Raw genomic sequence first — 27625 nt, 5'->3', positions numbered from 1 at the left:
TTAATCAGTTTTTAATTTCATTTTTAGTCATTTATTTATTTATTTAGTCATTTATTTATTTTGAGTTTTGGTCCTCCATACCTTTTGATGAGCTCCTTGCATTATGCTTATGCAGGTCAAGGAGTCATTTTGTTATGGATTTATTATGCTAATGTTTCTCATGATGGTAATGTGACGATGATGATGTTTTAGCCAAATAAGCCACTCTTAGTTTGCCTGGTTATCTGCAGTTACTATGTCCCGTATGATGATAATGTGGCAATGTGTAATCAGTTGCTATGCAGTTACTATGCGCCTATCGTAGTTTGTCAATATGCCTTTATTTTGTTATATAGAATTGTGCATTGCCCTAGCAAGAGTTACTGAAGGACACTTTTGTCAGTATGTCGAGGTTCCTCAATTAGCCGAGATTTCTCTCAGCATATTGAGGTTTCTTCCATGCAAGCTGCCTTCCATGTATTCTGCATCAAGCCCAGCTTGCTGTGGTTATGTTGTACTTCTAAATTCTGCATTCTCTCCACTCAAGGTTTCTCCATCAAGTGTTTTTTTTTAGGCCATCTGAATCCATATCCTGCTCTCTGTTTTTACTTTGTATTTTTTGTATATAAAGACCCTCTTTCCCAACTCGGGTCCTATTTCCACACCTCAAGTGACAAGCTAAATCTATCAATTTAGTGAATCAATTAATTGAATAATTAGTTTAAAAATATTTTTGCATAAAATGTATTGCCAAATCTTTTTTTCCCCTCAGATTAGTGCGTATTTGGTATTGTTTAATGATGAAATGAAACCAAATAAAAAACAATATCACAGCGAGGGAGTGATGTACTCACCAATGTTTTTGAAACTGAGAGCAACTTCCGGATTAAGTAAATGTCAATTATAGGTTATTCATGCTAGTGGCAAATTTGCCACTTTATAAAGTCGCACATTTTTTTCTCAGAATATTACCCCCCTCTGAAAAAAACATTTATAGGTGACCCTAATACTTCGTCCTAGAAATCTGACGATTTAGACAATTTCAAGTAAAATAAAGGCTCAAAACGATTAATAGATAATCAAAATAGTTGTTGATTAATTAATTTTGACACCTCTATTATTTTTTGTAATCTATTGTTCCTCATCTTGTGTATGGAGATGTTTAACAATTCAGTAAGTTAATACCATTCAGGGTGAACTCTGCTCCAGGGACATCTTCCTTATTATCTATTCAGTGACTCAGCATGTATGAAGGAGGCTTGCTGGAGAGAGTTGTGGCAGAACATGAGCTGTCGTTTTAATGGGCTTTAACTCAGCTAGACTCAGTTTGTCTACAGCTTCTTTACTTACATAGCCACATGAACAAACAAACATACGTACATATGGTGCGCCAGTGATCCCTGCATTCATGCTTGAGCACATTCAATGTCAAACTGCGGCCGTTAAGACAGACTTGTCCCGCGCCATCTCCCCACATGCAGCTGAAACTGCACATTAACGCCCACGCAGGCTGACACACATTATTGCATATTTTATTTACCGTTGTCATCGCGGATGCCTTTGATCATACGCAAACGCGCTAATGCTCTGTCGCTTAGCGCCGACACATACACAGGCCTGACCTGTCATCATGTACTAATGGAACAAAACTGCTCACCATTAACGTTCAAAAATAAAACCAGAGCGCCCAGAAGTCTCCGATATGTCATTTGATGTCTCCTGAAGGCATTCAGCAGCCGCGATATCAGCTTCATGCATCCTCCCCCACCTCAACACATTATTTAAAATTACAAATTGCTTCCTTTTTTCCCCCGTTTAAATTTAAAACAAATATTCGGGTAAAGCACATCAAAGCGAAAGCTGGGAACAAAGATTACCTCTACGAGAGGATGATACATTTATCTGTCAGCTTTCTCACCACAGCCTTTTAAAGTTGGGAAACTCGCAGTGGCAGAGATATTTCAGCAGTTTTTCTTTGCAGATTTTACTTCTGAATGTTGGTAATATAAACTGCGTTGTAAAGCCACACATTCTGTTAACTTCAAAAAAGCAGTCTGAGGCCTCCAAATGACTGAAGGCAAGCAAGACATCTAAAAAACGTATTTGCTTAATAAATCTTTGTCTGTAGGATCCCACCACTGGTCATCGTGTCTTACATCAGTTTGAACAATCATCCAGGCGTTGGTCAGACCCACGTTGCCCTCCGTGCCAAAAAGCTGGAGGCCCTTCTTCAAATCCCTCTGGGCGTACTGGTCGATCTGAGAAACAAAACAAAACATTAGTGAACTTTGCTTTTACTTTATTCAACACTACAATTTAATGGATTCATTTGACCACATTCAAAAAACAGGTTGCAGATATGTGATACACTAATTACTATCATCATACTCGGCTGCCCCACCACAGATGCTTGAAAGTGTAGATAAGGTATTCTGTTTACTTTATAAACTATTTAGTTCACCCCAAAGAACAAAAAAACAGGTACCTCACTGGATAGAGTAGATTGCTTGATGGATAAAATAATACATTTAAAATGTGCATCAACCACATTTTCATCACAAGTTTTCAAATTACACAAATTAAAAACAATTTCCAACTGTTTCCCCACAATTACCTTGAAAGAAGCACAGCATCCATATAAAAATGTTGCAATAACCTTTATGCAACTTAAAGTCAAAGGATTTTAATATACTGTATATTATGAATTGTTTAAATGTATATCTAATAGGGGTGAAATGAGTCTTCGAGTAATTCGAGTACCTCAATTAAAAAAAAATTGGTTGAGGATATACTTCTGCCTCGGGTACCCAATTATTTGTTGTACATTGTCGAGAAGACAGTCAAGCTAGCCGTAACAATTTTACTGTACATGCAGAGTTTTTAGTCATTCCGATTGAAATCATTCCGAATGAAGATCTCTGGTCACTTGTTTACATGTGACGTGATCCATTCCGATCTGCCCCTCCTTTAATCGGATCAGCCCAGCGGCAGCCGCGAGAGGCACGTACATCGGTCACGTGATTTATCAAGATGGAGTTCAGTCATCAATTAGCATTTAGTTGTGACAGTGTTAACACTTTTATTGAAGCAACATCTTGATATAAACAAGTTTAAAGTACCGTATTTTTTGCACTATAAGGCGTATCGGATTGATTATAAGGCGCAGCTTTAATGAATGTCCCTTTTAAAAACCTTTTCCATATATAAGGCGCACCGCACCATAAGACGCATAGAATAGAAAGATACGGTAGTGTCTGGGGTTGTGTTAAGCATCCACTAGATTGAGCTTACTTAACCAATATTGATCCACATATAAAGTGCATCGGATTATAAGGCGCACTGTGGTTTTTTGAGAAAATTAAAGGATTTTAGGTGCGCCTTTTAGTGCGGAAAATACGGTACTTTAAAATAAGTTTCCCCTCGTAGACAAGCTTTGGGAGACACTGGCATTTTAGTGGGTGGAAACGACGACATCATTACGCATTTACGTCAACATGATGCTCGTTCGGATTGACGAATGGAATATACCAGCCCTGTGTTTCCGAATGAAATTCCATTCGGATTCAGCCTTTTCATTCTGATTGAAGTGTTTAAATGGAGCAATTTCATTCCGTTTGGCCGTTCGCATTCATTCTAATTAGAATAGATGGCTCCATGTAAACCAGGCTAATGATTGTAACATTTTAAGTTGGCCTTCAATGTGGTGCAAAGGCCAACTTAAAAATAAAATATCCACAAATTTAGTAATGCATGGTCATGAGTGACTTTAGTTTGCTTTTATTTCAAAGTTGAGTGTGGTGGCTGACTTGACTCGCCTTCCTGGAAATTGGAGCCCAGTTTAAGTTTAATTTGCCATCACAAACTGTCACCAACATCAAAACAACGGCAGCCTGATATCATGTTCAATCACTAAACACTTAAACAACAAATTAATTATGCTGACATTGTAAAATGCAACACCTGTTCCAAGGGTTAGCGGCTAGTGGCTAGCAGCTATAGCCACCAAGCTAGTGCCTGTGCCTGTAGGCTAGCAGGTCCGTCAGACTTCTTTTCAAAGGCAATTTAATAGGCGAAAATGACTGCACACTTTGATACTGACAGCCTGACACAGTTGCAGTTCCTACTGATCCAATTGTTTGAGCCAGCAATATCGCTCCTGTGGTTCTGATGTCACAACATCTCATAGCTCAAAATCTGACTAAATATTTATAGCAAAGAAAATGCACTTTGCTGCTAAAAATGAAAACCAATAGGTCCATTATTAAGTGAAATGTGTTGTATTCTCTTGCATTTTCGTAATTGTTCTTTATCCAAGCAAACATATATACTGTTATGCTCATTAATTTTATATTATGTAAACTTTTTACATAGTACGTAAACTTATGAGCACAACTTTCTTTCTTTTTTTTTTAAATTCCAAATACTCTATATGATTATTCAATAGAATTTTCAGTGGAATATCTGAATACCAAAATATTCAATAGTTGCAGCCCGTATATCTCAGGGGGTCAACACATTTTGTAATTCTGTTTTTGGAATTTTATACTTTCCTGGTATAACAACTAAAACTAACTATTTTGACCCAAACATCTGTTGTTGAAAAAATTAAGCACTTTAAACTGTACTTATCTACTTGATCCCTGCTATTGGTGGGTTGTAATTTTTATCTTTTTAATGACATAATATCACCTTAATATCAGTAAACATTGTAACGTTGAGTATCTATGTTCATATAAATACGCAACTTAGCTTAGCAGTAGAAATGTTTAAAAACTTGACCTTGTACAAAAGTGTACGACATCAGATGAATATTAATTGTTTATCTGACACTTTCGACCCAGAGGAAAAGTTTGCCAGCTGAATGTTCTTGTTACTATAGTAACCAGCTGAGCCTGAGGCCACTGATTTACAAAAAAACAAAAACAAAAAACACACATGTGGGTGGTGCGGCTCTTTGACAGTTTTTACTAAAAACTCGACTGGAAAAATTGTTCAAAATCGGATTCCCTCAGTTTGGGATTTGAATGTGCTTGATGGGAAACGCAGTCAAGCACATTGATCCAAAATCTCTCATAGGCATTGAATTACACTCAGAAGCGGTGTAAGACATCCAAGTCATTCATATTGTGGTTATGACTGTCAAGTTGTAAAAAAGAAGACAGCTCATCATTCACATATTTGCCAGGGAGAGGTGGAATAAATTTGCTGTAAAAAAGAAGATATATTGCATCCCATCACATATTCACCAAGGGGAAGAACAAAACCGGCAAAGAGCAAATTTCTTACTGTTCCAGCTTGCTAATATTTGTTTGGTCATTTCTGTTGTCATAAAAAAGCTCGTATTGATTGTTTTGCAGGAGCTAGCGAGGAAGAAATAATGATTTTAACCTCAGCTGCTTTGGCACTCATATGTCTAAAACAAAAAACAAACAAAAAAAAATACTTCTTTCTCTAACAGCACACTCCCTGGAATATGGAAGGAAATCAGAGCTACATTTTTTGAAAAGAATATGGAAAGTTGTTGTTTTTTGAGAGGTTCATCCAGTAGTTCTTAACCTGGGTTTGATTGAACCCCAGGAGTTCGGCAAAGGTCAAGACACACGCCTGACTCAAATGATGTGTGACGATGATGATGATGATGATGATGATGATGATGATGTGTTTTGGCCATTGTAATACATTCATACTAACTATGACGAGCAAAAAAAAGAAAGTGGTCAGACGAATATATGCTAAATGAATTCAAATGTATAACGGAACATATGTTGTTCCACAGGGTTAAATTCTGGGGCCTCTGCTGTTTTCATTGTATCTGCTGCTTCTGGGCTCATTAAGAAAACAGCAGTGGATTATTTTAAAGTGCTCTACAAATATAGAGTTATGGTGATTAAAGGGAGTTAGCGTCATAACTGCACAATTTGCAATACCAAGTTGAGCAAATCTAGTCCAGCACAACTTATTTAGCAAAACTAAACCGACACTTCCTTAACCTGTTCATTTTATCAAATAAACCCTTTACCGGTGCCTTAAATTTGAAACAAATAAACAAACAAATAAATAAACAAATACATAAATGCTTTTTTTTTTTTACACAACAATGTGGAGACAACATTCAGCCTGGCCCTTGAACAACCAACATTTCACTGCAAAAATCGAGATATTGCAAAATCTATGGGCATATTACACTCATTATTTTTCATGCTTGTCCTTTTAAGCGTCACTGGTGAGCTGGAGTCAACCCCACCAGTAAATATAATTCAAGTATGCAACCCAGAAACGGTTTCTGCTAATTAAACTGAATTATTATTCATATCCACTTTAAAAACAGTTGGGTCAAAAATAACCCAACTATGGGTCAAAAATGGACCGATCCCCTTGGGTCAATTTGACCCAACTTTGAATCAAGATATGGGTCTTTCAGTGTGAAACAACTCATAGATATTGGTCAGATCCTTTACTTGGGTCAAAAATATTGGTTCATTTTGTATAAAACAACCCAGAAAGTTGGGTCAAATTTACGCATAAAGTGGATCGGTTCATTTTTGATCAATAATTGGGTTGCTTTTGACCCAACTGTTTTTAGAGTGTACATACTCATGAAAACAGGCTTATAAAAATCCCAGTGGAACCAACAGAGAGAATGGAATGTAATATGTCAACTATGAAGTGCAATGACCTCTTCAAAACAATGTTTATCAGACCTCTCCTTCACAGCTTTACATTTTTGAAATCCCTTTGCTGCAAACCTACTCTCTTACCTTCCTGACTACTAGATGAGTCTTGCGTCATGCTGTTTGTGTTTACCAATCCTCACATCCAACAGACGTCAATCAATACAAGAAGATGTGATACGAGTATCTGGGTCATCCTGTTTTTACCCTCCTCACCTGGCGGAACAACTTCAGAAGGAGAGGGTGGATTTTCGAGTATTTCGTCAGGCTAGTCAATAAGGCCTGGAGACGTTCGTGTGTTGCCGCAGGTGCACTAAATGCCACAACTGATTTTCTGCCAGGGATGGGAATTATTCAAATGCCGGTGGGCTGTATCCCTAATTGAGGATAAGAATAAAAGTGTGAAATGGTTTCAATCAATGTCAGTCAATATGATAGTGACCCTGCACTCAACACAATACACTTACAGGATTTGATTCAGAATGCACACAATCAGCTAGTGTACAGAACATTAATAAAACATCATTTGGCTCAAAGGCTCGGAAAGATGGAGTTGAAAGAGAATTCTGAATGAAAGGATGACGCAAAATCTAATTTCTTGCAACCTTAATTAAAGAGCAATTGTTCTGGTTTCTAAATAGAACCCAGCTAAATTCTGCTTCCTGACATCACAACAGCAGCAGCGTGTGGCAGGCTGCATGCGAGCTATCTCTGCACTGATGCAAGAATCCAGCCCGAGCAGCTGCTACATGAGATTCAAATAGACTGCAAAAGCCTGAAGTTGTACAAATGACAAAAGAAAGATGCTTCTAAAGTGGGTCATTAGCAAAGAGTGACTCCTGTGAAAGTCAGGCAGGCAAGCAACAGCCACAGTTTTACTTTTAGCTTTGTATTGACGTTGTCCTCGGGACTTCGTTCGCCTTTTAACTACACTAGACGAGTCCAAGATGGCGCATCAATTATTCACATGGCAAGACTGCAAGCAGAGATGTGAGATGAGACGAGATGTATATGGCGATGCGAGGACAGACACAAAGACGTAGCTTTAAGAAAGTGATAGAGAAGATAGAAAGTTGGCGCAGTGAACCACATTTAAGGGGGGGTTGGCAAAAGGATTCTATTTTTACCATTCATTTTGCGGTATAGATTAAATGGGAACATCTATAACACCAATAAATGTTGTGGGACACATTTACAAATTCAAAGCATTCGAACACTATTTTCTCCAAATAAAATTACATAATACAATAATTTTTAAAATTTGCAAAAGTAAAAACAAATTGGAGAATGCGATTTTTACAGAAATTGCATTTGTAGTTGTCAGGAGACCAGAGGAAGGACCAAAGAAAGAAAAATATGAAGCAAAGTGAGATCCACAGACACCAACAGAGTTAAAAATCCAGACCCTTTCACCAACCCGAGATACATGTGAATTCCAACCGGATCAGGGAGACATCAAGAGACAAGAGGAAAGACAAAAAGAAGGATAGATGAAGCAGAGTAAGACCAAGAGTAAAAACGCCAACCTCCACTGATTCAGCGATGTTGACTATGGAAGGCTGCCGAATGAATCATACTATGCTCTCTCTTGCATGTTAATGATATGAAATGATATTGAAACACTTTAAATGAAATGCAATGATGTTGAATGATATCGAATTATATTTATTTAATTATGCGGGATTAGGTGAAATAATATCGGTAAAAAATGTGTAATATGCGAGGGAAAAATGTGGAACTTTTGGTATATAGGAATTGTTGGAAATGGAACTGAACATTTTAAAAATAAAATAGTTTTTTTTTTTAATGTGTCGTTGAAAATGAATGGAAAATTTTGGGCTAAAAAAATGTAGGATTATGTGGACTGTGAAAAACCCTTTTGGGTTGAAATATATCATCTTGAATGGCAAGGTGAACTGAATGAGCTCAACATTTTGAATTTTAAACCAATAGCCAAAATCCGAACCTCCCCCTCGAAAATGAGTGAGAAAATTTGTTGCTGAAAAATGTGGAATTTGTACTATGTGGGAATTGGGGAAATGCTGAAAATTGATCCCAAAGGTGAATTGAATGAGCAACATCCCATTGTGACTGAATGGGCAATTTTTGAGTAAAAAAAACGTGGAATTGGGGGGAAACTGTGAATATTTGGATGAGAAAAGTGGAAGCCCATCTGGCGTGAATTTTACAACATGTTCCATTTGTAATGGTGAGACTCAGTTGAAAGATGCGGAAGGAGTGGCATGTTAAAAAAAAGTGTGAGGAATAATAAAGTTGAATGTGTAGAATAACGTGTGAAGGCCTCAGCTTTCACTCAATTTATAAATATGAAACACTTAACATCTTCAAAATAAATCTTGTCACACTTCATCGCATGAATTTATTGTACATTGAAATTATACCGCATGTTATGCTTTGGGATTTATTTTTTTTTAATCTATATTTGTATTTAGTTTAATTCTCAGCCACCATAGCTTGTTGATTACAGTGACAATGGAAGACAGCCAAAGTAAATGCATATATACTCCCACACATTAAAGGAGAGTACATAATGACAAGAAAAACGCCTCCGTTTATAAGCTCTCTGCAAAAACCGAAGATCCATTACCTGCCATGGATGTAGCAGGCTGACAATAGAGTGATTGATGAAGAAGCACCAAAAGAGGTGATCATTTACACATTACATTGCTAAAATATGCCACACTATATATATATATATTTAAAAAAAAAATCTTAAAAGGATCAAGAAAGATTTGAACATGATTAATTCATGTCTTAAATTGCTACCTTGATGTTTGGAAGGCATAAAAAAAAAACAACAGTTGCTTGAAGTGAAGTAAATCATTCTTGCCTGTTTGTGTCTGGAGTTGCAGACTTGTTGTGCCCCTTCCTCACCTGTCGGGTATTCATTCTCATTGGTAAGGCCTGGGTCGAGTGAATACTTTAATTACATCATTGCTCCAAGGGAACCACAGCCCAGATTACCTTCCCTTGACACAAGCCCATTTGCAGTCAAAGTCAAACTTTTCAAGGGCATTTCATTTGACTGCACTGCACCCCCCCAACACACACACCACCCCCAACTTGGGATGTGGGTTTAAATCACTGGAAGTGTTGCCGTACATTTCAAATAGGAGAGAGACACTCCAGTAGACAATCCGCATTTAGTCTTCTTCTGCCTCGGGACAGATCAGTCAATACTTGTGAAATTCTACAGCTTCACTAAACTCAAGTATGAACCTTTTTAAAGCGGGATTTCAAGTCTGCACAGTTCTTCAGATAATGACCAGAGTCTAAAATAAAAAGGCTCAACTTGTAATTCGGTCCTGGAGCTTGGCAATAACACACAATGGGCTGCATTCCCCTTTAAGCAACTCATCTCAATCATTAGCTGGGCCAAATGAATTACAATGCTGGCACATTTCCATTCTCTGTTTCCAATCAAGTCGTGCTTGATGCTTGCCGGTCATGAGAGAAGACAATCAGAAGAAGAGGATGAGGGAAGTGAAGATGCGGAATCAAGGCTTTGTTGCTTGAACTTTAATCATCTGTAATGCAGTCACTTATGTGACTTAAATGCCTGCTAAGTTAGGAAATGAATGGTATTCATAGCCTCATGGGGGGGGGGGGGGGGGGATTGCATCATCATAGTGGGATTGAGCTGATCGCATTTTTACAACTTGATTATGCATTTACTGTAAGATTTAAGAATGTTTTTTTCTGGGAAGAAAGTCATAGTTTTCATGCATCAGAAAAAATGAATGCTCTTTTTGATCATGAAAATCATGAAACATTTCAATGCCTTGAGAAAAGCATGAAAATGCTGCACCGGACAAAGTCAGTGTTCAGTAAAAACAACAAAATACAACCATTATATGTAAAATACCTCCATTTTCAAATGTCAGAAGGATTTTTACTCTAACCATGAATATAAATACAAACATTATTTTTAATGCTTGCTTGGCACATACAAACAACCATTCTAACTTCTAGTATTTTCTGTAGAACAACTTTAACAGCAGCAGCAAAATGACACATATAATATAAGTCATATGAGCAGAAGTGAAGTAAAAATCACAGACAAAGTCAAAGTCGGGATTAGCCCCCTGCTGTTTTTGCCACAGCAGCCCAGACAATCCTTGAAGGATCTTGTAATATTGCAGATGTTCACCTGGGGCTAATATTCGACAGCACAAGGTCGGAAATACTTTTTCATCCTTTGCCTGAAAACCTTCTTGGATTTCAAGTGCACGCCTTTCACCCCCTCAACTGCTTAATTAAATCCATACATCAGGAAAAAAAAAAAAACATCATCGCTGCCAGTTTTCCCCAATTATCAGTTTTCTCACAGTTTCCCTGAAGGTGCTTGTAAAGGAACACGCTAATCTTTGTGCATAACACCGAGCTCGTTTTGATGTCCTTAAGCAGACGGAATATTTTTAAGGCAAAAGCACAACAGACATGATATTCCGGATGACTGTTTTTCACAAATTTATCTTAGAAAACTTAACCTAATTAGGGCACAATTTTCATGCGTTTAAATCTGAAAAGAAAGTACCTGCTTGCAAACGCTGACATTCTGAAGCGGCTAGAAAAATCTGCAAGGCTATTTTAAACTGTGTGGTACCTAAACCTAAAACAATGTGCGCAACATTATGCAAGATGGACTTTCACAATCTCTCTTTTTGCCTTCAATTGAAATTACTTCTGAAACTGTTTGCAATTTCCCAACATTGTTATCTGTAGCGGCCAAACTGTCACTACGCACTTGTCACATTTATCAAAGTCTCCACCAATAAATATCTAATTGCCAGATTATCTCAATTTGTCCCATGAACATTTCCCTGATATGTTTCAACTTTACTGACGTGATTAGCCAGCGGTGTTTGTCTGATATCATTTGGCGTTCTGTGAGAAATGAAAATTACTCAAGCTGGAAATTATTCAGGCAGAGTTGCAGCCGCGTGATATCTTTACAAGCCCCAGTGGTCTGACGTCTGTTGCTGCAACAGTAATGATGTGGAAAGAGGGAGCTATCACGCTTGAAATGGAACTTAGCTCGTCTCACGGGTGGGCTGTTTGAAGCTTTACAGATATGGGCCGCGTCGTATGAACGCACTGTCCACTAATGAATGTGTGTTGTTTTCCCTCTCCTCATCAAGTTATTCTACGTGTTGAGCCTGGAGTAGGGTCTTTATGTAGTCAGCTGTTAACACAAGACTGAAGTGAACCCTCAGAAAGCAACTCGGGAGGAGTTTGTATGCTTGTCAACAAATTCCACCAGGAGACATCTTTTCTTTGGCTAAGATATTTCAATCCAATTGCATTGAACAGAATGAAAACAATGACTTAATGTAGCAATGTAAAAATTTAGCAATTAACTCATTCACTCCCAGCCATTTTCACTGAAGCAATCATTTTCGCTCCCGGCTGTTTTATTGGATTTTGACTGATTTTGCAAGGCTCACAGAATATTGTTTCTATTGCTATAAAAACACGGAACCTACCAGAAGAAAGATTAGAGTCTCTTCTTTCATCAGAAAAAATAAAAATATTTGTATCTGTTTCTGTTTTGCAGCAATTAGCATTGGAATATAGCTAAGTTTCATCAATATTCAAATTCCTGTTGAAAACACTGGCAAAAATACCTTTTTGCAACATGGCCCTGGCTGATCTCTTATACTCTGTTGCCACCCGCTGGCCGTTTTTTTTTTGTTGCAATAACTACTATTGCTTTAAGACACCTCTTCGTGTCAGAAGCTGCATCAAAGCCTTCTTCTGTATGCTCTTGTATAAAAAACAACAACAACATAAAACGTTTTTGGGAGCGAAGGACAAAGTATTAAAAACGTGCTAACACGTTTTTGGGTTTGAATGAGTTAAAAGGTGTAGAGTACTGTATAGGAATTCTGAATAGAATGATGACATCATTGTGCTTTCCTCTCTTAAAAGGTGAACAATTTCCATTCATAATCAACGATGCGACATTAGTGTTTTAGCTGCAGCAAGTGTGTAATTGCTACAGGTCAAATTTACAAACGATAACATCAGTGGAGTAAAAGAGGGGTTACATCCCAAAATTAATTGACCCCTGCATTTTGATAGATCTTATATCATTATCTACAAAACCATCTGTAGAAATATGCATTGTCGCGCTTTTGTGGAATGACTTCATTTTACTCTGAGGGTAAAGTGTGCTTCGGATTTCTGCAGGTTTTAGATATCAACACACCTGATACTAAAAATCTGGATCGTTATCAGGCATGCTGATGAGCTGATTGTATGAATCAGGTGTGCTAGTGGGCGGAAACATCTAAAACCTGCAGGACTCCAGACCTCGAGGACTGGAATTGGTGAACCCTGTTCTATACCAATGGTGTCATGGTCTGGTTGTTGTTAATTTGAGTTTGTTTTGTCATTTTTCTCATGCCTGTCTCGTTAATTTTTTGTGTCCACCTGTATTCGTCAACCTGATCCCTTCTGTTTCTTCTTTGTTGTCTCATCAGTTGCTTGTATTTAAAACTCTTTTGTTTGGTTTATTGTGTTTGCTGCATCTATCCCTGTTGCCAAGTAACGTTTTCCTGGAGTGCTGTCTGCTTTCTTTTTGTAGAAAGTTTAACCCCAGTTTCGAAATGTTACTTTGAATCTCATTTTTGGGCTTTTATTTTTATCATTCCAAAGTGTCTGGCTTTCCTTTTTTGTATTTCTAATTAAATAAGTTTTTGAGAGTACACCTGCCTTTTCTCCATGCTTCTCTGCATTTGGGTCCTCATCCATACCAACCGTGACAAATAAAAAAATGTGATTATTTTCCTATTAAATGATATCCTATTTGTAAAGAATGTATTGAGCAGTGAAACTTTTGGAAAATTTCTCAACTCTTCACTGACAATTCCCAACTATTTATTCACTGGACTAAGTCTGTATTGGCATTGCGTGGTCTTGTTGAGTCATGTCATTGATATGAATAAGTACAAAAAGGAACCATGGAGCTTCAAACTGAGGTTTGATTTATTGTAACCTACATGGGCATAACTCGTAACCACTTGCTTTTTACTGCAACATTACCTCACCTTGACTTGTCCCAAAGCACACAGACAGCAAATCAGACCCCACGGCCTCGCCATGACACATCCTGGTAGAGGCGTGTTCAGAGGAAACAGCTCATGCAGCACTGACCTCACGGCTAATGTCACGCCGAGGTGAGGACACAAACTGCGCCAGCAGCAGGATGACAGCGACGCTCTAATATCAGATTCTCCGTCTTGCCTTCTCCAGTATCTCACTGGCATTTTCAGAGAAGATTAGTGGAAATAATATGAGCATGTGTTTCCAATATGGTTTTAGTATAATGCAACTGGCTTCAAATGTATCAATATGGTTATATAATGAAGTGATAGTCACCTCAGGGCAACTTCTCTGAGCTATGACGCAGGCACATGCAGTGATTGCGATCTTGTATTGATCTGTTTGGTGTCAGCACTTTCAATTGGTTTCTATCGTCACTCGTTGGGCTTTGTTATGGACCTTTACGATCCCTGCAGGCACTTTCATGAGTGAATAAAACTCAAATGTGAAACGTCCATTACTACAGTACACATCACTGTCACCAATAAAAACATATTTTTTTTTTTTAAAAGGGGAAGTCAATCCCAAAAATATTTTCTTGACAGTAACATGTTCTATGTCGCCCCACCAGGCCTGAGATTTAGCCAGGCAGGCTAAGGAGCCGCCGGGCTCCTGACATGGGAAATTGAAGTAGCCTGACAATTTTCCAGGTAGCCCGACCCTTTGATAAGAAATATGGTCATTTTTTCAAGTCGTATTGTCACAAAACGGAAAATAATGCAGGGTTCTACGTTAAGCCTTTTGGGTGGTGACCAAGAAATTGTAGTGGCCCTGCCATAACCAGCACTATCCCTGTATATCGCTGGCTTGGTCTGATAGCTCACATATCATAATTTGGTCAATTTCATGTGTTATTTTTCACAAATTATTCACCAATAAGATAACTATAATAATAAGTATTAAAAGAATATTATGATTCCTACGTGATGTGAAAACTACATTATATATTAAAAGTGTTGATTTCATCTCATTTATTAACGAAATGCGTAAGGCCATTTGTATTTTCAACTCTGTGTTCAGACTATATGGACAGCCTGTAGATTACCCAAAATGAAAGAAAAATATCTAGCGCCCATAAAAAGTCCCATTCAAACTATGTGGTTGTATAAGATTTTTCAAGGAATTAAATAACATTCGATACAGCAGTGAGGGCTTCACGTATGTTTAGGAGTTCAGTATCTCACATTTATCTAGAGTTCATCACCACCTGTGGTATCGCAGTTTGAACACCGGGTGGCGCACTGGGTGCCACCCACGTAATGACGGACTTTACTGACACAGCCGAAGAAGAAAGTCACGGATGATGAATGGATTTTAGCATCGTTTACTGACTGATTCAATATAAATAGACTGATTGCTGAGAATACTGCACAGATAATCAAATCCAATGTCCGCTACAAGCACAGACAGCGACCACCTCCCAATTTAAGACTATTTGCGGCGGTCAAAGGCTTTTATCTGCCGTGATTGGGCAACGCAGTTACAAGCTATGCGGCCACAGTGAACGCAAGCTAATAGCACACTCAATGGGAAGAGCAAATGTATGGAAGAGGTCTTGCGATATTCGTCGTGAAATTATGGTGTCTTCTTTCAATTCAGTCACCAAATGAACGTGGTTTTATAGCACGTGCTGCCACGAGTCTGTGTGCACTCTTCCAATCGCAATAATTTTCAGGTTGCCATCCGGGCGAATGGTACCGTAAATTGAGTTCGCCCGACGCGGTTTTTACTCGCCATTGGCGAGCTGGCGAACGCTAAAGGAATATGAAATAAGCAGCTAAATCTAGCAGTCTTTATCAATATCATAAGGCGACCATTTTGCCACTTGCTGTTGAGAGGAAATGACATCACATTTGCGCAGGTCTGAGGTAACAACCAATCACAGATCAGCTTCAGAAAAAAGGTGAGCTGTGATTGGTCATTGCCTGAGCAACTGTGATGTCATTTTCACTTGACAGCAAGTGGCAAAATGGCTGCCTTCTGATATTGATAAAAATGGCTGGATTTTGCTGCTTAACTCATATTCCACAAAAATGTAATAATCAGAATGTCATGTTTGAACTAGTGAGGTCACATATAACATATTATTGTCAAGAAATGTTTAAGGTTGACTTCCACTTTGAAAAAGAATGACGTGAAATGTTTTTAGAAGTATTTTTAGAACCCGTTTTAGGTAGTGGATGGGCTTCTTTTTTCATACCGTGCTCGTGTGGGTTCTCAGTGGGTGACAGCTTCCTCCCACAGACCAACAGCATCAAGGTAAGGTTAATTGGAGACTCTAAATAGCTTGTCGTGTACGTGTGAATGGATGCCCGTGTCTATGTGTCAGCCCTGTGATTGGCTGTGACCTCTAACCTTGTACCAGCTAGGCGAGACTCCTGGGAAAAAAACAACACATTATTGGAGGAATGGCTGGATTTTTACTGTAATTTTACAGTTTTGATAAGGTAGTTGAAGACACACCATCTCTCGGACTACGTACTGTTTACACAGAACAAACAAATTACGAATGGATCGTGGTAAGATCCCATTTTTATTCTCCCTTCTGTTCAGGTCCTTTATTGATTGTATTAGTTGTACATCAATATTAGCACAAGGGATCCAATTGATTGATTTGACGGCTAATCTAAGAGGAAGCTTGTAGATAATGGAGTAAATTCAAAAGACAGCAAAACCTCTGATATTGAATAAAACACACATCCATCAACTTTCAATAGTGCACCACTGAGTCAGCCTTCCTCCCTTCGCTTTGACAGTACTGAGTCACACAGTTTCCACTGATGTTAACCTCACAAGACTTTCCATCACCCTTAGGAGCCAGCGGAGTGAAACAAATAGTTGTGAGGAAGATCTAGGAGCCGTTTGATGTCGCTTCCAGCTGCGTCATGGAACCTTTTATCAGGCCTCAAGCAGGTGTAATAAAGCGGGCCGTTGAGTGTGACCATGCCCATTCCTCAAATGGACTTCATCAACATGCACCTACTGCAGCTCACTCTATTTTAGGTTATGGCATCTGTAAGGCTGAGCATATAGCTTTAAATGTGTTCCAATGGCTGGCCTGCTCATCAGGAGTTAGCGTGGTGATGGAGAATGAGATCTTTATGATCACAGATACATTACAATGAGGGCTCAAATCTAGTTACAGTGTATAACAAGAAGATGTTAGTAACGCATGAGGTAGTCCGTATGATTTATTTGACTTTCAGGCATTTCTGGCAAGTCATGGTTCAACAAAAAACAAATCCATTAAGTTGGAATATCTAATACAAGCATAATGTATTTTTAGTACAAAAATTCAGTATATCAGCAAAAATGTTGGTGGAATTGTAAGAGAATAATCTACAATAGGGGTGGGTAAAAATATCGATTCATCAGTGAATTACTAACAAATTCTCCCAAATTCCGGATCAAGTCAGCATATCTTCCTAATTGATTCACCCTCATGCCAGTGGCGGACATTTTGGCACGTGATTCATATTGTATATGGATGGAAGCTGCGTTTGACCAAACAACAACATGGTGATAAAAGCAAGCAGCGGCAGTCTGAAGCGAACGCCTTCTACACCTTCAACTTTTAAATCTGGTGCCTGTAAACTGCCGCCAAGCTCTGTCCGCGCACAGACGATAACAGAGTCTGTGGCCAAGGACCTTTTAGCAAACAGTGTCACGGAAAACTAGTGGTTAAGAAAATAGTGCAGACACTCATACCACGATATGTAATACAGACATGAAAACACACGTCAAAAGTTGCCACAGAGCTGACTATAGCGGTTATGGAGTTGTTGGAGTTCAATCATTCCTGTGACACAATCTCTGTCTCTGTCTCGACTGAAGGCCTGACTCCCAGCAGCCTTGATGATTACCGTTTATCGAATATGTTGTTTACACCCTAATGCAATCATCACATCAAAAGGAGTGTGGTAAAATGACCAGAATGATGGTGGTTATACATAAACATTGGCCAATATATTGGTTTAACCCCTAGGCGTTATTGTGACCATTTTTTGGCTTTTTGTTGGTTCTGACCAAACCATTTCAAAATAAAATACTGCCCCCGGGTTAAGTAAGCATTGGCCTAGCAATTAATATCCTGTCAGTACAAACGACCACTTGGGAATCACAATTGTCCATCATCAGGGTCCTTGCAGGCTACCTGGTGCCTGCTCGTGGATATTTGCTCGAAGTGAAACAGTAACTGCTGCAGTTTTTTAATTCCATGTAGTATACATTGTCCAAAACTCTGGTGGATTGCCCATCATATTGCAGTAACTCAACCTGCTTCAATCTTTTCAAAACTGAAGCCAATTAAGACTTACTCCCACTCATCAATGGCCTGAGAGCGCTTAAGTGGTTTGGCAAAGCGATCACAAGCATCAATGATAACATTACAGCACAGCGCTTGTCATAAAACGACCTAATTGATGACTTTGCATCCTGAAAATGCAGACGTATTATTCTGTAAAAGGCACACGTGCGTGTTTACTTTAGATTTGTTCATTTATTTAATTTGGATGTAAATTATTTATACTTAATATGCATTTATTTAATTCAGGTTGAATGTAGTTTAATTTATTAGCACTGTTAATTATTATCAAAGATTGTCAAATGGAATGTGGTATGGTCATTTTGTACCTATGACACATTTGGGATCGGGTGGGAGGGATTCCAAATACAATTTTGCATAAGGCCCCAATTTCGTCAGTCGTGTGTGTGTGTGTATGATAAGAGAGTCAGATGCTAAAAAAATATATACTTGGATTAAAAACAATTAAATAAAAGCATGTACAAGAAACTTGAGGCTGCTTTGAACATTTTTAAACGTTCTACTTCTGTGTGATGACAGATGTTCAGCCAGAGTGGAATTGGAGCAAATGCAGCATTCACTAAGAACAATGATAAGAACAAGAAGTATGCCTTTATTGTCAACCATTTACCAGTTCAGGATTACTCATGCAATGTGAAGAAACAACATATTGAGCTTTTGAGTCAGAAATCATGTAGCGAACGAGGGTCTGTCGTGGTAGACATCAGACGATCAAAGTACAACAGTACATTGTTATTTACCTAAATACTACATTAAGGCATCTCACACAGGCTCGGCCTTGGCTGCTGTCTTTGGAGACAACATGTTTTGCCTCAACATATAAATAATGCAGCACCGGTGGTTTAGAATTGCTCGTGATTTATGAACAGCCCCAATAATTCAAAAGCAGTGCAGCAGCTGTGGTCATTATGTGCCTCAAGAGGACAACCACCATTCCACATCCACTGTAACTACTGGTGCTTTCAGGTGATTACAACACCGGCAGAGTTGAGTGATTTTCAGCCTGTTTTCTACTAAGGCTGAAACAATTATCCTAATTATTTGCCACTTTACGCATATGATTGTTGACTTTTTTCAGGTTATTAAACAGAATTTCTGGGTTTGGGGGAAACAAGCTGAGCCACGCTTGACATGTATTTGCGCTTAAATATTTAATTGTAGTATCTGACAGAGTAAAATTAGTCACTGAGGGTCTCTGACCAATTAGTTAGTCTAGAATAAAAGGAAGTTTAGCCGTATATATAAATAAATGAATGAAAGTGACAATAAAAACAGATGTAAAAAATATAATTCAAATATTAAATTAAAAAAAACAAATATAAATGATTATAAAAGCACCAACAATAAATACATAAATAAAAAGTAAAAAAAAATAAAAATAAATGTAGAAATAAATACAAAACTAAATATATAAATAGAATTAAATGTCCATCAATAAATAAAAATGCTCTGCTCAATTTTTTTAAATTTTATTTCATGCTGCAGAGACGCTGTCAGCATGAAATGCGTCATGTTAGTCAAATGAGGGGGGCGGTCCTGAGAGTGTCTTGGGTTGAACTATTCACCTATTGGTTGATCGACATTTCAGTCGGACTCTACCCGTTCCATAGAAAAGGAAAATTTACACACACGAAAGAAACAATGGCCCTTGTTAAGTTTACAGGAACTTGTGTGACGTTGTCGAGCAACTGTTTGTCGCAAGTTGTGGTGACAGAGCCTTTTTATATATTGATATTTAAATCCATTTCTTTATTTCCACATTTATTATTAGATTTATCTGAATTTTTTTAGTCTTATTTGTTTTAATTAATTAATTTATATGTATATTATTTTTCTTGTTTTTATTTCAATTTATATTTATTTTATTGTATTTAATTTTTGAGTTAAATTTTTTTAATATCCATTTTTATTTTCACTTTTACTTATTTATTTATTTATTTATTATCTTGGAATTTTTGGTCTTCCATAAAAAATTGTAGAACAAACAAAAACAAAAGACATTATTTGATAACTGCTGTTATGCATATTATCTTGGATTCAAATCAAATACCAAATTGACTCATTTAATTTTAATATTCAGCATAATGTTTATTAAGATTGTGGTGTTTGATTGTTGTGCTTGTGATGTGATGTGCCCTCTGACTGGGCTTCGATCAATTCAGCATCACAAAATCACATAAACATAATTAGGTTTCGGCATTGAACCGCAAGGCATTATTCAGCAGTGACATAAGTGACTTGGATACGTCAACCCAGACGTATTACGTACATTGGCATTCCCCCAGCACACAGTAATCTCACACAGTCAATTGGATTGCCAAGATGGTACATAATGGACGGAACAGATGACACATCCATTGTCAGGTGTGACAGCGGCAACGCCACATAAAAGGATTTTCTTCTCAAATTCTGCAACAGCAGCACATTTCAGCCTCTAGTGTATTGATTACAAATTATGCTTCAACTTATGAGTACACTTCATTTAATCAAGGTCACTTAAGCAGTATATAATATCCCATGTTAGCAGTAGTGATGCTAAAATTTATTTTCCTAGGGTTGCTCAGACTATTAAACTACACAAGATGATTTTATTGCACATTGTAATGATCTAGCATTAATTGATAGAGGTGTTGTTAAAACATATAGCATGTGATGTTATGTTACTCATGAGCTCCGTCTTTGTGGATATTCATCACACATTTGCTATCATTAATTGAAGAAACATTATGTAACATAAAGGCTGATTCTTTCTACAATAATTAGATTGATGTTAGTGTACAACTGTACATATTAGCAATTGCAAAAAAAAAGTCTTTCCTGCCACTTCACGGTGAGAAATTCAAAGAAAATGGCATTACCTTGTCTTGGTAGATGAAGAAGAGCATGATGGACAGGATCTCCAGGAAGAAGATGAGCAGAAGAAGGATGAAAAACTGCAGACACACAAAGAGAAGTGTGAGGAAAAGTCACTTGATGGCTGTCGAGGGGAAAGCGGTTGCAGGCGTCCGTGTTTGAAGAGTGACCAAAGTTTACATTTTTGAGGAAGAATTGCAGTGTGATCGAGTCTTGAACCGTAAAAGAAAAGAAGCAAGGCTAAATAGTGTAAAGTAGTCCGCAAAGTACGAACAATTGAAGAATTAACAAATAGTCCGGCCTTGAAATTCAAATGTTTCACTTTTTCTCCTATGAACATGTTGAAAGAGCGTCATCTCATTCTCCACCAGTCGCCGCCTATAGCGTTCATTCGTTTTACAGCAAAGATGAGTTGCTTGATGGGGGATACATCTTCTTCCTACTGGCGCGTGTGACTGCTTGAAACATTTCTGAGCTCATCCATCAACCACTTACTCAAGATGGGCTTCTGAGCTACGCCGGGAGGGGTTAAACATTTCCGAAAGGATAAAAAGTTCTAGACGGTCACAGAAAGATGTGATTATCAGATTATGGATGTGAAGGATGGGTTGCTCTTTCTCATGAGGCATTTGTCGGAGCAGAAAACTTTATTTATTTAAGTCTACTGCCAGCAGACAGATAAGGTTGTGGATAATATTTTATTATAATACACAAGATTGGCCCAGTTTGTACCAAAGCAATTTGGGGCTTAAAAAATTCAAAACAATGAAATCTCAAGACTATCAAGGCATTCCGGAGCGAAATCTGCTGTCCGCTGTCGAAAAGCTTGGCCTCAGCCGTGGGTCATTGGTCCTCCGACAGGATAATGACCCAAAACACACGGCTAAAAAAAAACAAAAACAGAATGGCTAAGGACAAAACATTGGACTCGTCTGAAGTGGCCTTTTATATGATAATGATCCGTATCCCATTAGGAGGAAGGAGCTGAAACTTGCAGTCTGGAAAAGCCACACTTCAAACCTGAGACAGATGGAGCAGTTTCGATTAGATAGATAGATAGATACATACATACACACATACGTACATACATACATAGATACACTGATCTGTATATATTACTGGATAGCTGATAGCTGAAGTGGACGGTATGTGCTGCTTTGAAGACCCCCATTTTCTTTTATAGCTCAGCTGCTTAGACCACAATATTAGATTTGGCAGAGGCATCTTTTATTGAATTACAGGTATAACTCTTTAATTGAAAAAATCTACAGATTTCCTCCTGTAAACATCATTAAGCATATAATTTATACATGTATTTAAGGCAAGTTGTAAAATGTCTGAGGTCCTCTTGTTAATGTTTAACAAATTTAAAACATCATAAATCATGCTGTTTCTACTAAGCACTGGCTCAATTGTTCTCCAATTTCGATACTGTAAATCTATATGATCGTATGCCAAGAAACGTTTCTTGGGAGTAGTAATATGGCGGCCTCGCGGCTTCGAAAGTCTTGGCCTATTGGCTATCCAGTAATATATACAGATCAGAGAGATAGATGATTAGGGTGATCATATTCCCATTTCCCCAAAAAAGTGGACACTTGCCCCGGCCTTGAAATTGTGGTACCAGTCGCAGTTACGCAGTTAGTCTGGCAAGCCACACCCACTTTCTTAAAAAAATAGTTCTTCCTGCAACAACGACGTCATTCACTACTGTCTCTCTTCAGCTAGTAACCATGTTGGATTTTTACTCTATCTCCGCAAAAAATAAATAAAACACTTCAACGAGTCGCTTTTATGACATCACGTCTGCTCTTCGCTCATTGGTTCAGTCCATTGTCTGTTAGCTCAAGTTTGCCCCTCCTCAGAAAAACGACTGATAGGGCGGTTGACCAAACTCACTCTCCGGCAAAAGCTGTACTTCATCTCCTATTAGTCACGCAATGCCAACCGGACATTTTCATGAATTTATAAAACGCCCGGATGCTCGAACAGAACGTAAGAAAATGGTATAAAGAAACAAGTATAAAGAAAGCAAGGTAAGCCTCCGTAGCGTTCCTAAAGAAACAACATACGATTGAGAGAGTCACCGCCCACGTCGTGCTCTCATCATTCACCAGACGCATTCAAGATTTTTGATCGTCCCTTTAGGAACGCTACGGAGGCTTACTTTACTTTATTTATACGTTATTCACATTGCTCGGCAGAGAGCCAGCCGCCATTCTATGTCACTACGCACTGAATATGTTGCGGCGTAAACAACATGGCGGCGTACGTCCAAATAAAGTTTCTACAAAATGTATTAAAACGCGAAATGATTTTTGACAAATGAATCTCATAGATACATTAGTAACAACCAAATAAATCATATGGCGCAAACTTGTCATTACAGTCAGGGTTCATTTTAAACATTTAGAAAAACTTAAATATGGACACACTAGTCAAGACAGTGATCTGCCATTTACATCTGATGTTATCATTGAGTGAATGAACATTTTGATTTCCTGGCAGTGTACTCTATCACTGTGTGACAACGCAAAGTGAGTCTTTTCTGCTCTTTCTTTTTTCAGATGTTTAAGACAAGCAGAAGACAAGCTTTGAATGAGGAAAATGTCTAAAAAGTGTTCCTCTCATTCTATCGTTGTCACACAGAAATGAAAAATCTCAACATACTACAATGGATCCTGAACCATTTTTGGCAAGGCTAATAATAGTGGAGAAATACAAAGACTTGATTTTCTAACAATGGAAGCCATACTGTATAAAATTGAGTATCTTGGTGTAAAAGGGTTTGTTTGTGTGCAAATGCCAAATATGTCAGTGGCAACAACCCTGATGGATGAGAAACTGACTTTGCGACACACTGATTGCAGTCCACATTGTGCACAATGCAAGGTCCTTATGAATAAAATATGGAGTTTTTGTAAGGCTTTATTTACCATTTTCCTAAATTTAGGTAGTTGGCAAGAATTTTTTTTTTTCTGCACTGTCAGGTGTTTATTTAAGAATAAGAATATGCTCCCCTGTGAGTTGAACTTTAAGTCTTTAGCATAAAGGAAATCTTGCAAAATAGCTGCTTGGATCAAATGTTATTGATCCCTACAGAGGAGATTTATTTGATAAACTCTAACTTACATGAGGACAAACTATTGTTTTGCTTCTCTGTCGGAACACTGTCCACAAGTTCTTTGCCCCGCACATCTTTTGATAACTGCCCTAGATAAAAGCAACAATTACGCAGACAGAAATCATTTTGCCGTGTCTGTCTCTATTTACCCTTAAGAAAAACAAACATCTCCCTCCCCTGTGGTAGCGTGAATATTTCAGCCATTAATTTGGTCTTTATAAGAAACGTAACTCATCTTCTTTCGACCACAGGCCCTTGCCTCAGTAAGTGGGATCATTTAATAGCAGACTAAATGCATCCTGCTGTTATTGCTGAAAATATCACAAGATAGCTACTGAATTACTGGTTGCACCTCAAGGAATTGTAAAGTGCCGGTTACTTTTATTAAACTGGATTGGATTGCTGAAATTAACTGAAAATTACCAAAATCCATTTTAGATCTCTGTAGAAAGGTCGATATAATAAAAGGAAAAACAGTGTGCCTATCTAGCCAACTGCAGGGGAATTTCATTGAATAGTTCGTTCCATTTACGAATCCTAATAATTGTCAAAAGAGAAATGCAACTTTCCATTCAGTACTCAGTCGGATAAAACTGCATAGATTACAAGCTTGTTGACTAACGACTGTTAACTCTTTTCACATTGTCCTGCCTTAAAGACATAAAAACAGATCGGTAAACCAATCAATACAAACAATTACAGTTAAGAGGAGCACATTAAATACTACTTTGGTGGACATTTATTTTTGTTTTTGCTGTTGAAGTCACAATAGAAACAGGCAATCTTGTCTTATCACATCTTAAGATGGTGACAGATGAAAGTCTAACATACTGCTTATAGATTTGACGGTTAAATCTTGTGGTGGGACTTTTTCTTTAAGATGGAATACATACTACGCTGCGCGCCATGGTTTTTATTTGCTATACTGTGAGTGAAGCTAGATAACACTGTCAACAGCAAAGAGTGTGCCACAAAACGGAATCGTTTTGTTTTTAGCTGACACAAACTCAAAATAGTGATTGTATTTTCAGCTTCAGTCATCACGTGACGGGACACATGCATGATGTCACCCCCTCAGGCAGGAAGTGTAGTTGAACACTCCCACAATGTGCATTACTATGTTCAAGCTCTTAATACCACGCCCGTGCCTAATAATGATTCTGCTCTTTAGTGTCAGATGTGTTGGAGGACAAAAACATCTAAAACCTGCAGGAGTCCGGCCCTCGAGGACCAGGATAGGGAAAGCCTGGTTAAAGATAAATTGTGACCAACTGTGATCAGATTTGGTCACAGATACGCATGACATTTTTAAGTTGCTTTCATATTGACAGTTTGAACTTCATATTACAGATATGAAATTGAATACCTGGTGGATCACAATACCCCACAGGGAAATAAGCACACCGACCACCTACAGCATTATGAAGATCTGCAGTCGAATGAGCTCTACCAGAACTGCATCAAAATTTTGAGTGACGCTGTCTGAAAGGTATTCATTGAACAATATGTGCATAATTGTGACTGTAGTTTGCAGTGGTGTCTGCCAACTGCATTGCATCATGGTGAGAGCCGTAGAACTAAATGGTAAATCGGTATTTGTCAGAATGATACAGAACCATCCATAGTAATAAAGAATTGTTAATTAAATGCTTTTTTGATGATTATAACTGATCATTTTTATCTTCATATTGAATTGGTATTGGATCTCATTAGCAGCAGATAAAGAATGGCTAGATGGATAAATATGGGCACATATACTGTAGATAACTTTGATGAAAGTAGATGATGTGTATCTATCTTCATGTAAAAGATAAAATGCATGGAATAATATGTTGAAAACATTTCCTTAGTAGCTTTTGTATGACTCAATAAAATAATTCATTCAATAATATAGTTAGGTCATGTAAGGCCATCGCACACAAAAAATAGTCAATGGATTTCAATAAAATTGAGTGTGCTGCTTTAGTGTGAACCCAAGGACAAAACTTTTCAACAAAACATGTCAATCTGACTATTCTAGAATTTTACCATTTTGTCTTTATCAATGAAATGAGTCTGGACATAACCACTACTTGAAAAGGACCTTACACCGTTGAGCGTTTCCTGTTAAGTTGACACAGTGACCTTAAACAGATAAAGAAGAATTTGAATTTAATAATGATATTAATGATCAATTAGCTGCACAACTAAAAAGATGCTTTGGTAAACCGTATAGACGTGATGTCCACACTACGAAACGGGGGTCTTTCCAGGCCTGCCATCCATTGTTTGCCGCCTGCACATATACTAAAAATAACCTTTTGACATCAGTGTTGGGCAAAATGGTGTTTAAACTAACGGTGTTGGTTAACTCCATTTTTATTTGTCCCGTACTTGAAATACCGTGATCGTTATGGTATGTTAAATGAGTTGCGTTACAATGGATTTATTACGTGACGAGTTGACTACTGCATAACGCACTCTGGTTTCACACAAAGGCTGCTGGTTTGTGAGGGCTCCGTTGTCGCTATCAGATCACGGACTTCCGACTTACATATTTGTACCAGATATAATATGATGTGATTGGCCGCAAGATTGCGTCTGGACGGATCCCATGCACCTTCCGATGACGTCACATTACGACAGCTCAAATTGATCAACATTAACAATTTTTTCTGTTTACCTCAATCATTTGTCTTCATACAAAATACAGTTACCTTTCTGATCATTTTGTCAATATTTCTGAATGAAAAAGGGGGTTACGCAGGGTGGTAAGTCAGTTCTGCTTATGGCACTGAATGTTCCTGCTGACTGTCGCTGCTACCAGATATGATCGAGTTGCAGGATTTAATGCATATAAAGTGAATATTGTCCATGTTTTCTCTCCGACTAACCATTAACCACAATCAGATTCCCAAAGCCATGAAGACTTCCCGCTTCGAACCAGTAGCGTTACGTCATCAGCAGGCGGCAATCTTGATCATGATTGGCAGTCATGGCAGCCAATTGGAGTCAGTTGAAGTGCAATAAATACTGAAATTTATGTGGAATTACCTTGTCATTCAACTGATTTCAAATGCTCTTTGAAAACTGCTTTTAAAAAAAAATCACTGATCCATCCATCAATATTTGGTATAAAGCTATTTTAGTATTTTGCCTGGTAACGATTTTATTACATTATGAAGTAATTCAATTAAAAAAAAAAGGTAATAATTCAATTACTAATTTACATTTTTAAGTAATGTATGTTAGGGGATGGGATGGTTTTTCTATTTATTGTACTATGGATGTTTTAATTGTTCAGCAACTTGAGTTGAAAGGTGCTATATAAATAAAGTGTGATTGATTGATTGATTGATTGATTGATTGATTGATTGATTGATTGATTGATTGATTGATTGATTGATTGATTGATTGATTGAAGGTCTTATTTGTGAACATATCACATGAATGGTCCTCAAGTATGGTCAGCTTACTACAGAAAACTCTTTTGGTTCTAAATGTGGAAATGGGATTCAGCTGGAGGGGTGGATCTAATCCAGTGGGATACTGGGACGGTCGTGGGCC

General features: G+C 37.9%; 1 protein-coding gene across 3 annotated transcripts in view; it reads right to left on the bottom strand.

Moving 5' to 3' along the window:
* Positions 1–27625, bottom strand: part of tspan4a (tetraspanin 4a) — a 128835-nt gene that overhangs the window by 13882 nt on the left and 87328 nt on the right. For all 3 annotated transcript variants that reach the window (XM_077563053.1, XM_077563052.1, XM_077563051.1), the window contains 2 exons: positions 20961–21035; positions 2136–2237 (listed from right to left, as the gene is read on the bottom strand). In XM_077563053.1, coding sequence (XP_077419179.1) covers positions 2136–2237; positions 20961–21035 — 177 coding nt within the window. The remainder of the gene's footprint in view (positions 1–2135; positions 2238–20960; positions 21036–27625) is intronic.

The sequence above is a fragment of the Vanacampus margaritifer genome, chromosome 4 (genome assembly GCF_051991255.1).
Source record: "Vanacampus margaritifer isolate UIUO_Vmar chromosome 4, RoL_Vmar_1.0, whole genome shotgun sequence".
In the NCBI taxonomy this organism is placed as follows: Eukaryota; Metazoa; Chordata; class Actinopteri; order Syngnathiformes; family Syngnathidae; genus Vanacampus; species Vanacampus margaritifer.
The sequence above is the reverse complement of the archived record's forward strand: the minus strand, read 5'-3'. Positions and strand labels throughout refer to the sequence as shown.